The 14,696-nt window shown below is 51.7% G+C and overlaps 1 protein-coding gene across 1 annotated transcript in view; it reads left to right on the top strand.

Moving 5' to 3' along the window:
• Ptpn14 (protein tyrosine phosphatase non-receptor type 14) overlaps positions 1–14,696 on the top strand; it is a 137,928-nt gene that overhangs the window by 115,631 nt on the left and 7,601 nt on the right. Inside the window, 5 exon segments of the mRNA XM_055609243.1 lie at positions 3,031–3,174; positions 4,702–4,920; positions 8,046–8,174; positions 10,268–10,502; positions 12,244–12,407. Coding sequence (XP_055465218.1) covers positions 3,031–3,174; positions 4,702–4,920; positions 8,046–8,174; positions 10,268–10,502; positions 12,244–12,407 — 891 coding nt within the window.

The following is a 14,696-nucleotide window of genomic DNA, read 5'->3' as shown; positions in this document are numbered from 1 at the left end:
TGAGCAGCTCACACACTTTGCACATGCGTTGTACATGCATACATCCCACATCTGAAGATACCCTGTAGCGCTGGTATCACAAATAGCCCCTCGCCGGGAAGCGCACAGCCTAGAAAGCTAGCTCTGTTGTTGGGCTGAGCCCACTCGGTGGCACATGTATATAAACAAGAAAATAAACACCTCTTACAATGAGAACATTGTTGGATTGTAGTTGCTGCTGGGGAAAAAAATCCTCTGTTAACTGCTTTCCCTGGAAATCCTGACCTCCCTCAAAAGTCCTTCAATTATGTAACTAATGGAGGCAACTGACTTCTTTCCCGTTCAGGGAAGCTGTGCTGTCAGGTAGCTGGCCCTCCCTTAGGCACCCTGGAAGACACACTGTGTTACATTCGCTTTGTTGGAGGTCATGAGGCTCACTGCGAAGTCTTCCGAGCTCAACCCTGGGAATCAACCCAGAGACAGGAAGTGAAGGCTAGTTTTACAGGGGCCACGCTGCTGGGCTCAGAGCTGGAAACCAGTACCCTTGTTACTTTAGAACAGCCTGAAAGCAGCTCAGGCCCGAGGTTCTGGTGTGCAGCAGGTGGTAACTTAAAGAGTAAGCAAAGAGAGAGGGTAATGGTGAAGTTTGTACCTGTGCCTCTGGTGGTAAAAAAACAAAACAAAAAACACCCCCCCCCCCAGCTCTGTCTGGGGGTGGAGTGAGATGGGGGTACCCGAGGAGACAGCTTTCTCAGCTTTGAAAAACGTAATTCATTGGTTGTTGAATGAAATTTCAACACTTACTAGCTCCAAGCCTCGGAAAAGCTTCGTTTGCTTCAGGGATCCATCAGTGTGAGCATTGAGGCTGGCCCTGCCAAGTTGAGCGTTAATGATGTCCACATGGTCTTGGCTAAACCCGTCTTCTTACCCAGATTAAACAAACAGCCTGTGGCCATGACTCTGGTGCCGGTCCCCTGCTTGGAAGCATCTTGCAAACTGAGAAAGAACAAGGTGTTTTCTGCTGGTCCCCTCCCCCGTTCTGCTTTATTCCAGGATGGTGGATCTTATCCACTGGCAGATTTCGCCAGTGAGCTTTTAGCTGAGGAACATGACTGCCCCCTCACCCAGCTCATATAACCAGGAGTTCACAGGCCCGCTACCCTGGGTCAATGTCCCAGCCTCAGAGAGGCCCCGAGAAGTCGAGCAAGAAGGCCCACCCTGCCAGTGGCTCCATCACCCAAGAGGAATCTTAAAGTCTTTATTTGTACTTGCCGGCCCAGGCAGCATCCTCACAGGTTCTCTACTTCTCTGTGCATGGAGAGGAGGAGAGAAGGCTCCTGAAGCCATACCAGACCCGCTTACTAAGAGAACAGAGAGAACCCTCAAGCTTTCTGTGGGATGAGTGGTTCAACCTGCTGCCAGTCGGCCCCCAACCCTTTGCTCCTGCCACCACCTTAAAGACAATTCCCACTTTCCAGCCCCGAGCCAGGAGTCCGGTGTGAGAGCAGAGAAAGCCAGCTCAGGCCTTCTAGTTTGGTTCTGAGATGAGGGACAGCTCGCACCTAAGAGGCCCAGCCCAGTCACCACTGTCTCCCGTGCCCCCAGGTAGGCAGTAAGCCTTTCCTGAGGACAGCGGTCCCTGGGATCTGGAGGCAGAGGCGGGAGGGTTGCTCACAGGGTTGAGGATACCCTGTCTCAAAAAATCAAACCAAAATAAAACCTTTGAAAATTTCTAAATTCAGCAAAAGGAGAGGATAGGAGAGAATGATCTTTCACAAAGCTGAAATAATAAGCAAATAAATCCAGACTCGTCCTGGGGCCTGCTTGTGGTGTGGAGACTCCAAGGCTGTTCTTGCAGCCCCACTGTTGCTCTTAGGCACCCATCACATCCCGCAAAGCTTGTCCTGCTCCCCGTGCGCCCTGGTTGTTCGTGGGCCAGCCTGTCACCAGAGCAGTTGTCCTGGTGCCCCTCACAAAGGCTTCCAGTCCACCATGGTGACAACGAGGTCCATGCAAGGTTGCCCCTGCCACCCAACCCCACCTTCTCAGTGCTTTTCCAACAACATGGCTCCATCAAGACACCTCCTCCAATACAGTAAGAAATCCGCGAAGAAACCAGGCTCCTGCTTCATCCGGAGTAGTCACAGGTGTCTTCAGACTGGCAGTGCTTCGGTCTGCATCAAAGTGTTCTCCTTCACTTTCTTCACTGAGTGTCTAAGACAAGATGGTTTGCAAGAGCCGTGCATGGTACGCTAGCCGGCCGTAAACAGAATTTCCATAGCCTTGCTGGTGCCAGGGTCATGAGGATGTCCTGCCGTCTCTACACCAGGTCCAGCCCAGAGAGGAGGGCAGAGATAGAGCTGGCCTGTCCACACTCCCGACAGGAGTCACTGGCCTTTGCTCTCCCCGGGTGGAGTGTGAGGGGAGAAGGCCTGCTAGTTCATCATCTGTGGCCAGCCTGGGGTGGTGGTGACTTTGGTAGCCAGTAGGCCTCGTTCTGAGGCTGACAAAGCAGGTGTCTTGGACAGGGACTGAGCCTGAGCGTGCGATTCAGGTCTTCAGCCTGAGCCCCTCAGAGGAGAAACCTGATTTTCCTTTTTTTGCTGGTGTGAGGGCTCTGTTAGCCAACACTGTAGTTGTCAGGCTTCACGCCATTAGTCAGTGCAGAAGGCCTGGCCTTGTGACGGACTGAGATGGTGTGTGGAGTCTGTTTTCTTTCTTCTGTCTCCAGCCTGTATTTTTCTAAAGTATATCATATGAACTCCCTTTTTTTGGTTCTCTTGTAAACCCCATGGCAAGGTACATTTGCCAGGGAGCCTGTCTTTATCTTTCTAACGTATGAGTTAGTTAAGAACAAAGGCCCTAGGGTCCTGTAGGAACTGGCTTCCTGGGCACGGTGGGAATAATGGGAAGGCTGTGTTTGAATTTGCCCTGCTGAAGTGAATGTCTGCATTCCTTGGCTGCGGAGTTACAGATTTGGGGAGATTAAAATGCATTCCAGCCTTCCCCTGGAATTATAAACAATGAGAACGTGTCTTTTCTTGCCGAAAGAATCTCGAGAAGCAGAAGATGTCGGGCCTGCAGGCCCAGAAGAGGCCTCTGATGCTGGCAGCGCTGAACGGGCTCTCGGTGGCCCGAGTCCCGGGGCGGGAGGATGGTCGACATGATGCCACCCGAGTCCCCATAGACGAGCGGGTAAGTCCTGGACTCGCCAGCTGCGCCCCCAGATTCCAGAAGGCCCTCTCTGCCCAGACCCGTCAGTGCCGTCTGCCCATGGCTTAATTCTTTCAACCGAGGAAGACTTGGTCCGAGCATGTTAAAACCTACCCTCTCCACATCTCCTATTCCTTCGTTCTGGTCTCCACACTCTGTCAAGCCAGCCACACTGAGGCTTGATTAAGCAGTCTAGCCCCAGGGCTGGTGAGATGGCTCAGTGGTTAGGAGCGCACCACCAAGTCTGATGACCAGAGTTCACTCCCTGGAACCCACATAGTGGAAAGAGAGCACTGACTTCCTCAAGGTGTGCGCTGAGCCCACACGGCTTGCTCCCCTCCCCAAATAAGCAATAACAACAATAAAAAATAAACCTCCAACAAGCTGTGTGGCTTAGTCACTTAGCTTTTCAAGAATTTTTTCCTATTTTTTATTGATTTATTATTTGTTACAATTTATTCATTTTGTATCCCGGCTATAGCTTCCTCCTGGAGTTATCAATTTCCCATGCATGTTATATGATTTTAATATTTACTAAGGATAAATGCAAATTTACACCTGATGTGATTGACGAGAATCCAGATATGTACTAATTTGAAGCATGCCGAAGGGAGATGGGGGAAATATTAAAAATTTTTATTTTCTACAATGAAACCACTAAGTTTCTGTAACTACACAAAACTTTTTCTTTTTGCAAGATGAGAAAGTTAATTTCTCCAGCTGCCATACTCTGTGATTTTTGTAAATGACTGCTGTCTCCTAGAAAACAGCCATCCAAGGTTTTAGGGTTCCTGCGGTCCCCTTCCATGGCTGTAAGATGATGTGACCTATAGTTCTTTGATTGGGTGTTGATAGCTGTGATTCTGTGTCACTGAGGCAGAGAATGTCTCCCTGAAATGGCCGCCTGGCTTGCGATCAGAAGGCCCGGAAACTGGCTTCCTAACTTCACGAAATACATTTGAGGGTATTAGATTTCTGTCAGCAGACACTTGGTATGAGAATGCTTTGGATTCTCATATATATTCTCAAGATATATTTTCCCAATTAATACCGTGTAACTGAAATGAGTGCTTTAGCCAGGGAAGGGAAAAGGCAATGTGTTTCGTGTGGTTTGGTCCTCAGAGCTCTACCACTGTGAACTGGTACCTCCTCCATTTAACTCAGTAAAAACTGCTGTGTCAGTAGAGAAGATGCTTGGATAGTTGAGATTATCACTGTCCTTATCATCGAAGATTGTAGGCAGGCACCAAGTGACAGAAGCACAGCGACTGAATTTCGGCTTGAGGTGGTCTTTGCATGTTGCAGCATGGGTGAGAAGGGGAACAGCCGTCAGACCTGAGAGACCCGAGGTGTGGGTAATAGTGAGGGCAGTAAGTACCTCAGCACCTGCTGATCCCCCTCATGGACAGCCCTTTCTGTGGAGGCTCAGGACGCTCAGAACTCCAGGCGTGCTGGGAGCCTGGCTGCTCTGTGGGAGCTGAGTGAGCTAATGCGCTCCTTCCCTTGCAGCTCAGAGCTCTGAAGAAGAAGCTGGAGGAGGGAATGGTGTTCACAGAGTACGAGCAGATCCCGAACAAAAAGGCCAACGGCATCTTCAGCACCGCCGCTCTGCCGGAGAACGCTGAACGCAGCCGCATCCGGGAAGTTGTCCCCTACGAGGAGAACCGAGTGGAGCTCATCCCGACCAAAGAGAACAACACGGGCTACATCAACGCCTCCCACATCAAGGTGAGGGGCGTGTGGGAGGCGAACCTCGGGACAAGCACTCTGGCTGCGTTCAGAGAGCCCTCCCGATGCTCTGACGGGCCCTGAGCCGTGCCGAGTGGGTTTGTCCTCTCCAGCCTGTGGTGTGTGGGCTTCCTGCATACTTCAGGTCTCTGTGCAGCATGGCTTAGCTGGAGCCCAGGCGGAATTCGGAGCCGTGAACACATGGGGACCTAGAGCGAATGATTTCCCTGGGCTGCTCACCGTCTCCCGTTTTCCTAATAACTGGGCGTACTTTAGAGCATGCCTCTGAACTCTGACCTGGGAGAGAGTCCTGGAGGCTCTTGCTTAATCAGTGGGCATAGGGTTTGTTTTTTGTTTGTTTATTTGAGACAGGGTCTCTCTGTGTAGCCCTGGCTGTCCTGTAACTCTGATGACCAGACTGGCCTCAAACTCAGAGAACTAGGTGCCTCTGCCTCCCGAGTGCTGGGATTACGGGTGTGTGCCACCACCGCTGGTATAGGACACTTTTAAGCAACGCAGTTCACCTCAGTACTCTGTGTGATTGAACTCTTAATTTCAACTCTGGAGGAATTGCTAGAAGAGTCCTTCGACCCTCTAAAGCGTAGTTAGGCACCTGGCGTGTGTATCACTCGTAGCCATAGTATATGACAAGTATGACTTGACGGGTACGGTGTTCTTATGCCGAGGGCATAGCTGGCATTGAATATATGTATTTAGAACATCCAGGCATATTTTTCTCTTTTATTTTTGAGAACGGGAACAAAATGAATAAAATAATGAATGCCAGGGAACTCTTAAGTAAACCAATGATGGTCTCAGATTATGAAATAATGAGCAGAGTGACACATTTAAAGATGAGGATGAGGGCTGGAGCGATGGCTCAGCCGTCGAAGGCTGAGGCAAGACTCACAGCCATCAAGATGCGGGCTACCCAGCTGCTTGCTGATGAAGAGCGGTGCTCTGCTGGCTTCTTCCCTTGGCCCCGTCTCTTCCCCATTTGCCATCTGCTCTTTGGAAACAGCTGTCACTCTGCAGGAGCAGGGCCCTCTGGGTGTTGTTACCGAGATGCCTTCCCTCCTGCGGTTTTCCCTGGGGCCCACATTTCATTTCTCAGAGCCAGGGTAGATGTGGGTACATTGCACAGGCCCAGAGAGCTTGCAGGAACCTGCCCTCGGTTTGTGGAGTGGAGCTCTGTATTTTGCCCCTGTTTTCTGCCCTGGTTCCCAAGCAGCTGTTAGCACGGGAGGAGGATGCTCTCCTCCAGGGGTGGAGCCACATCTGGGAACCTTCCTCTGCAGCACTCACTCTTTCAGGGCAGCTTTTAATGCTCTACTGTCAGTCCCTGCAGGAGGCAGCATTCTCTGCAAGCGTTTATGGTCCCTACATGTTGGGGGCCAGACAATTTAACACCCCAGTTCCACAGATGGCGCGCATGCGCACACACAGACACACACAACACACACAACACACACAAACACACACACACACACACACACACACACACACACACACACACACACACGTGTGTGTGTGTGGATGTTTTCTCCTGCCAGTATGGCTTGCCAGCTTTGACCTGAACACGTCTTATGGAATGAACCAACAGCTTATGCTGTTTCTGCTTGAATCAAGGTAGTGTGTGGTTTCCTAAAGTAAATGGGGAGGAGGGTTTCAAAAGTACTCCCTTGTTGTGTCTGGACCCCTCTGGAGGTCTGTGTTGCTCGGATGTTTGAAGGGGCCCATCTCTGCCATGTCAAGCACAGGAAAGGAGGAGGGGAGAGAGTGTGCGTGCAGGGCTCACTATTCCACCTTCACTTCTGTGGATCTGTGTTTGCCAGGGGGATGGTTTTTCACATAGAATTTGCTTTCATTAAAAATCTGCTATAATTCTGTTCTTCAAGCTGGGACTCACAGCCCTTTGGTGGTTGACACTGATTTTACGATGGTAATCACGCACATACTTGGATAAAATTTAGACTAACGCATGGTCGGCATGTACATACGTTATATACTGCTGTGGGTGTTGTTTGGGGAATCTAAATGCTGTTAATTTATTCTTTGGTATGTGCGTATACCTATGCGTTATGTGAGTTCATGTATGTGTGTGCACATGTATGAGTCCACTCCCCATTGTCTGCACAAATGGAGGCCAAAGGTCAACATCAGTTTTCTTCTGTATCATTCATGACCTTATTTCATTATGTTTTATTTTTATTACATTTATTTGTTTGTTTTGTGTGCCCATGTCTGTCAATTGTTCATGTGTGTGCATGTGTGTGTGGTTTTGTGTATACATGTGGGTGCATGTGTTTCTGTGCGTGTATGTGTGCGCACATGTGTGTATGTGTGTGCGTGTATGTGTTTGGGCATGTGGGTACATGTGTTTCTGTGTGTGTATGTGTGCGCACATGTGTGTATGTGTGTGCGTGTGTTTGGGCATGCGTATGTATTTGTTGTGTATGCGCGCATGTGCATGCATGTATGTGCCTGTGCATACATATGTGTGTGTGTGTGAGTGTATATCTGTGAGGGTGCATGTGTGTGCACCTGGAGCCACCTGTTTATCTGTCATGATGAAGAGTGCGTGCATCTATGTGTGCCTGTGTGCGTGTGGGTATGTGTGTGCCTGTGTGCGTGGGTTAGAGGTTGTTGGGGTCTCAGAGAACGATTTCTTGACTTGGTTCTCTAGCTTTTTGAGGCCGGGTCTTTGCTAACCGTAGGCTCAGTGTGCAGCAAGTTTGGCCGGTGAGCCCAGGGCCTTCCTCTGCAGCCTCCCAGCACTGGGGTGACAGGCGCACACGGCCACGCCTCACCTGTGTGGGGTGCTGCGGGGTAAAAGTCAGGTCTCCAGGCTTGCACAGCTGGCACTCCTCACGCTGAGCCGGCTCCTCCGCCCAGGTGACTGCTTTAATCTGCACTAGTTTGCACGTTTGTTGCATGCAGTACAGATCAGGTGAGTGTGACTTGATGAGTTGCTTTAGCAAAATGTATTCTGGTGTGAAAGCGTGCCGTCTGGTGCTTGTGGCTTTTGGTTTGTGTGATTAACCAATCTGCTTGGTGCAAAAGCAGTTAGAAGTGAGGGTGGTTTCACCTGCCTGGTCACTTACCGTCGCCTTTCTTGGTTGCAGGTGGTGGTTGGTGGAGCCGAATGGCACTACATTGCCACTCAGGGGCCCTTGCCACACACGTGCCATGACTTCTGGCAGATGGTGTGGGAACAGGGTGTGAACGTGATTGCCATGGTCACCGCGGAGGAGGTAAGGGAAGAGCTTACCTACCACCCTCATCCTGGGGAGGGGTGGCCAGGAGGTGGGCCTGCCCCCGGGGCTTCGGCTCCGTCTGCTCCGTGCCTCAGCTCTGTGTCTCTGCACACCCACTTCCTGTTCATGTGGCCTCTCTCCTCTGGCATCTGGTGAGCTTCCTTTCCTGGAGACCTTGACAGTGGACTGTCTCCTCTCACTTTCCCTTGGCTCTTACCTCTCTGTGACATACTTCACTCCAGTGAAAACCAAACACAGCCTCAAGACGACCGAGTGAGTTCACCCAGAGGGCGGGGTGTCCCCCCACACAACTGTTCGGGCCGTGCTGGGTAAACACTCGGGGGGCCCCCAGCCTCGGGCGCTGCCAGCCCTGCGTGCCGGGGTGCTTATCAGCTGAAAGGAGTCCAGAGCCACTGCAGAGGAAAGGGCTTCATTCTTCAGGGAGAAGAAAGAGAAAATTCCTTTTCTTCCTTTGCCAAGCCAAACACAGGTTCTCTGTTGAGGCTGTGGGGCCGGGCCTGCGGCGTGCCAACTGACACACCTGCACCTCCCCCGTGCGATGCTGTCTCAGAGGGTGCTGACTTTGAGGGGAAAGTGTTGGATTTCCTCTCTGTCACAGTCTTAAAACATTTGTTCTCCTCCCCTTTCTTAAGCCTCATGAAATTCCAATTTATATTTTCAAATTCATTTAGGGGAACTAGCTTTATGCTTTTTACGGAGTCCCCTGGTATTGTGAGGGCCCGTTTCCACCTGTTTCTTCAGACCCAGGAGCAGAGAGAACTTGCAAAAAGGCAAAGTTGTTAACCCCTCCCCACACACGCACAACACACACACACAGACACGCACAACACACATACACACACACCAACCGTGACTGTCCTGTCCCCTACCATCAGCAACAATGACTGTCCTGGGCAGGTAATGTCTGGAGCAGTCTATGACGAGATTTGTTGAAGGCGTGTCAAGTTCTCGAAGGTCAGACTGCACTCCCACTCACTCGCTCTGATCTTCTACCAAGGCCACAAATCCTAGGGCTGATGACATGGCTCCCCGTTGGTAACCACCTGCCCCATTAGCATGAGGATGTGGTTTGGGTTCACAGAATCCACGTGTGCTCGTGGAGTACGGGGGAGGTGAAGGCAGAGGGTCCCTGGCTGAGACAGTCAGTGTTGACCTTTGACCTCCCTAGGCACACCTGCACACACCCTCATGAATACATACCACACGCATACACACGTACACAGGCAGAAAGTACAATTTCAGAACTAATGCTGACTCCGAACTAGATTCGGCCTCCTAACAGATGGTGTCATGGAAGGGTTGGTTCCTTTATCCTATGAACCTTTATTTGCTTACGGAGTTATTTATTTTGTCGCTATGACATGTTGTCTTATCCCAGGCTGGCCTAGAATTCCTAATCTAAATGCAAGGTAGCATCTGTGTCAACTTTAGGGTGGGTGGTGGGTGACGTGGGCACTGTCCTTGTCCCTTGGGGCTGCCCTCCCAGGAGGAGGGACACTGCAAAGTGAGTGGATAGCACAAGCTCAGAGGGACCAGCGGATGGTTAGCTGGGCAGCTGCAGCTCCTTGGAGAGGGAGTGTTCCGGCTAAGACCGAAGTGACAAGAGCAGATCTGCCATGCCAGAATAATCAAAACCTGCTGATCCGTGGGACAGCCAGGGATGATCATTCTGTAAAACCTAGGTGTGACTTGGGCACTGAAACCGATGTGAGTTTGAGTTCTCACATGGAGCCGCTTCTTCTGCAGGTAAACAGGAAAAAGAACTGCAGACATAGGGAGCCACAGGCAAGCTCAGTGGGCCCAGACAGCGTGACCTGTGTCCCCTAAGGATGTGTCACATCACGCCTGTTTCTCATCTCTGCGCTGTGTACTTCCTGCGTTCTAAATTCCCCACGATGTAGCTATCATCGTAAGGACTGTTAGCCTGGGTCCAGACCTGAACAACTGCCCCAGTGGACACTGCGCAGGGCCACGGAGATGTAACTCAGAGTCCGCCATCTGCCCTCCTGTGCTGGGATCCTAAGACCATCGCTGACTTATTTCCACTTCTGCTTTTGTGTGTGATTCAGGAGGGTGGACGGACCAAGAGCCATCGGTACTGGCCCAAACTGGGGTCCAAGCACAGCTCAGCCACCTATGGCAAGTTCAAGGTCACCACAAAGTTCCGGACAGATTCTGGGTGTTATGCCACCACGGGCTTAAAGGTGAAGCACCTGCTGTCGGGGCAGGAGAGGACGGTGTGGCACCTGCAGTACACTGACTGGCCTCACCACGGCTGCCCGGAAGACGTCCAGGGCTTTCTGTGTAAGTTTTCCCCACACTGAGTTTTTCGGGAACTCGTCGGGAGCCTGCTGATTGGCCGTGAGCAGGCATGCCTCCTCTTAATCGGTGGGGGTGTTAAGTGTTGAGCCCTTCACCTCTGTGTAGGCCAGAGAAGAGGAATAGTACTGCTTGTGCTCTGTCAACCTCTCGTGCAAGTCCGAAGGGCTGTGGTAAGCCAGTTCTGCCTTGATGCAGGCCCGTCTTGGTAATCAGTCCCTAGCTACATGTACTGTAACAGGGGTGACCCCTGAAGGCAGCGCACGGAGCCAGAGATGGCGGGCATGAAGGATAGGAACCGTAGGATTCCCCTGCCTGGGCAGCTACATCAGGCACATCCGTTACAGGCACTTTTTTCCTGGGCACGGCCATTTTAGATTTTAGATCATGAGAATACAGGGGTGCCCTTCGTGCCAGGCAGCGGCTCGAGGCAGGCAAGCAGCGCTGGTGGGCAAGCTGTGTCCGTGGAGGCCCACTGTGCACATGCCAGGCAGCAGAACATTTGTCTATTTTGGTATGTTTAGGATCAGCAATGGGGTCTGAGAAGGCTCAGAACAGAGTCCAGGTTCTCCGGTTCTGTTAGCTTCTGAGGATTCCATTTACCACTAACTGTAAGTGGGGGCCGGGCCTCGGGAAGCACAGTGGACACTGTAGGACAGCGCTGGGCAAAGGACCCAAAGCTCCAGAGAGTCTGAGGTTTTGCCTGAGGTCAGGTGATCAGCTGGGAGGGATATGACCCCTGCAGGACATCCCCTCCTTCCACAGTGTCCTTTTTATCCAGCTCAGGGACTCTTGCGCTAGTGGACCTGTTACAGTTTGAGATAAACTCCTGGAGACTGGCTTGGTGCTGGACCGTGCTACTGACGCATGGGACCCACGGGATGGCCTAGGTGCGGTCCGATCCTTAAATCGGAGGCAGTTCAAGCAAAGACAGCCTAAGCTTCTGATGGATGCAGGGCGTCCTTCCAAAGGTGTGGGCTGCTTCTGTAAGGATCTCCACACAGTGGTGTTGTGTAGCACTGTGGAAATGCTGGCTGGTGGAGTGGCTGAAGATTTTCCGGATTATGTGTCTGTTTCCCTCCAGTGTCCATTTGGGGCTGTAAACAACCCTTTTTCACCCCTGCTGGGCTGGGCGGCTGAGAGTGTATCTTGAACCACCACCCACCGGTTTGGTGCCCCCAAAAGTGGGGGCTCCTCTTGAATGGTGGCATAACCTCACGGAACCAGATTCCCCAAAGCCTCGTTTTTACATCTGAAAATGAATCCAAGCCTTGGTTGACAGTCACTCATTCTGGGAGGGGGGGGGGGGGGGCAGGTGGCTGCTCTTTCCCCAACAGGAATTGGCTCTGACAGGGCAGCATTTCAAGGGGACTTAGCGGATGTTCCGATCCCGCTCTGTAATAGCACAGAATGCTGTAAGTAATGTCTAGAGTCATCTGCTTCGGGGACTTGGGGATTTGCAGAGGGGAAAACAGAATTTAATTTTTAAAAAAGAACTATTTAAAGAACACGTTCTCCTGCGCACTAATTGACTCCCAGCTGGTCTCTTCTGGCTTCAGGGTGTTGCAGCGGATACCAGCCAAACGATTAGAGTCTGATACGAATTGCAAATGATTATGACTGAAAACAAAATTTTCACCCTCAGTCCTGGCGCCTCCCCGCCATCCTCCTGGATGTGAAGTCATGTGACACGTTTGGGTGACAAGATCTACATTTTGTCCCACAGCCTACTTGGAGGAGATCCAGTCAGTCCGACGCCACACCAACAGTGTGCTGGAAGGCATCAAGTCCAGGCACCCGCCCATCGTGGTCCACTGCAGTGCAGGGGTGGGAAGGACGGGCGTCGTCATCCTGTCGGAGCTGATGATCTACTGCCTGGAGCACAACGAGGTGAGGCTTCCACCTCTCCTGCCGCCTTCTCACTATGTTCTCTCTTTTATGGGATGGACAGTGTGCTTGCTCCTGTGTGCGTGTGTGGAGGCCGGAGTTCAGCCTCAGTGGTCACTCTTAGGCACTGTCACCAGCTTTCTGAACCAGTATCTCTCGGTGGCCTGGGCTCACCAGTAGGCGAGGCTGTCTGGCCTCCAGTCTCCACCTCCCCAGGGCTGGGATGAAGTGCACTGTTGCAGAGTATCATGCACAGTTGTTTACGCGGTTTGGGGGAATTGAACTCAGGCCCTCACGCTTGTGTGGCAAGCAATTTACCCACCGAGCCCTGGTCCCAGGCTTCTCTCCGAGGGCTTTGCCTTGATGCCACAAGGCATACACCACAGCCACGCTCTCACCAGCCTGTGGTTGATTCCCCTCTGCTAGCATCTCCCTGATCCATGGGTCCCAGCTGGACTCCAGTACTTACAGCCTTCCTTGTCTCTGGCCACTCACGGCTCTGCATAGGCTCCTAAATAAGAAGTTAGGGTGTTCTGGAGACATCCAGCAAGCCTGACTGCTGTCGGCATTCATTTCCAGAAGCAGTCAGACAGTTGTGTCTGCACCTATGTAGAATACAGTTGTTCCTCAGAGCACAGTTTTTATTTGGGGGCGTTCGCCCCCTGTCTGGCTTGGCAGTTTATTTCCTAGTACAGAGGGTGGGCTGCTGCTCGTTGCTGTAATCACACAGAGTGTGACCTCACGCTGCCGTAAGACCCTGGAGTTAGAGAGAGAATCAACCACAGTCCTGCTTTCTGTCACGTAAGGTTGTGTGTAGAGTTGCGCCAGTGGTTTTAGATTCTGTGTATGTGTGTATGTGTGTGTTTGTGGGAGTTCTAGGGATCTAAACTCGGGCTTTGTATACATTAGGCAAGCGCTGTGCCACTGAGCTACACAGCCTGTGGTGGGTGCTTGTGATTCTTAGAGGATCTTGCTATGGAACCCTTGCACTAGGCCCCCAAGCGCTCCCCTGTATGGCTATTAAGCGTGTCCTCACCTGCCTCATGAAAAGCCAGGCCCGGATGAGAAAGCCCAGGCCCAGGGCGATCATGTGATGTTGTTGGTAATGTGGGCTGTATGATGGCAGGAAGCAAGCTCTCCTCCTCTGAGGTCACTTCCTGTCTTTTCACTTTCCACCAAGCTGTTGATCTATTCAGTTTCCAAGTTTTGCACTGAGGAACTCTAGGTGTGTGTTGGATTCACCCATGTGCTAACATGCGTGCTAGTAGACGGATGTGAAAATCAGCGCAAACACTGCCGTCTTGTTGGCTGGAAAGCCTCGTCCCTAAGCTCTTCGGAGACCCATCTGTGACTTCTGTGAAGCAGTGACTGCTTCACACTGCTCGCCATGCTGATGGTGTGGAATGGGGGTTTCGGCTGACGAGGATCCTGTGGGCTCCCTGAGGCTCAGAGCATCTCGATTCCCTGGGGTGTGTTTAAGCGGAGTGGATGTCCTCAGGGCCCAGCTGCATGCCAGAGCGCTCCTTGCTGGAAGAACTTCTGCTCCCATTGCTAGTCAGAGATCCCACGACGACTCACGCTGCTATTTCCTTCCCAGCACCGCGACAGCCGGCCTTATCTCCCCTTTCCCATGTTGATCAGGGGAGACCGCCTGCTCTGCCCTGTGCTCTTCTGGCTCCTTCCACTCTTGCCTCTTCCCCATCCCTCCCTCCCCACTTCCCCCTCTCCCTATCAGGAGAAGGGTGGACACATTTAGTTTGTTCTTTCAACAAAGACTTTTGACAAATAATTATGAAATTGTTATGGCCTATTTTTCTCCCGTCCCCACCTAAGCTGCCTTTTCTACAGCTGAAGTGGCCAGCGTAATTTTATATTTAGTTTGTAATTCTAGCAGTTTCCCTTTGGCAATGAAGTGGCTTTTCTTTTTCCTAGCCTTTTCCCATTTTGTCTCATTAACATTTTTTTTTAGTTATGTGGAGTAGGGAGCATGGTGAGCACAGTGCCCACAGAAGCCAGAAGGAAGTGTCTGAGCTGGAGCCACAGTAGTTGTGAGCCGCCTGGTGGGGGTGCTGGGAACTGGCGGGGAGTCTGGGGCAGCAAGGACTTAGCAGGGAGGTCATGGCTGTGAGGTGGAGGTTGGTATTTACAACTCTCCCAGGCTGCTCTGTAGTGCCCATGCTGAATGTGGCCTTCTCTGCTGCTTTTTTGTGTCTGGGTGAAAATGTCAACTCCGCCCCTGCATATACCAGGGGTACTTGTGTGCCAGCAGTAGTGGTGGAGGTGATGGGGGGG

Source organism: Psammomys obesus, unplaced genomic scaffold (genome assembly GCF_907164565.1).
Source record: "Psammomys obesus unplaced genomic scaffold, mPsaObe1.curated_primary_1811, whole genome shotgun sequence".
In the NCBI taxonomy this organism is placed as follows: Eukaryota; Metazoa; Chordata; class Mammalia; order Rodentia; family Muridae; genus Psammomys; species Psammomys obesus.
Note: the sequence above shows the minus strand (reverse complement) of the source record. Positions and strands in the feature narration are given on the sequence as shown.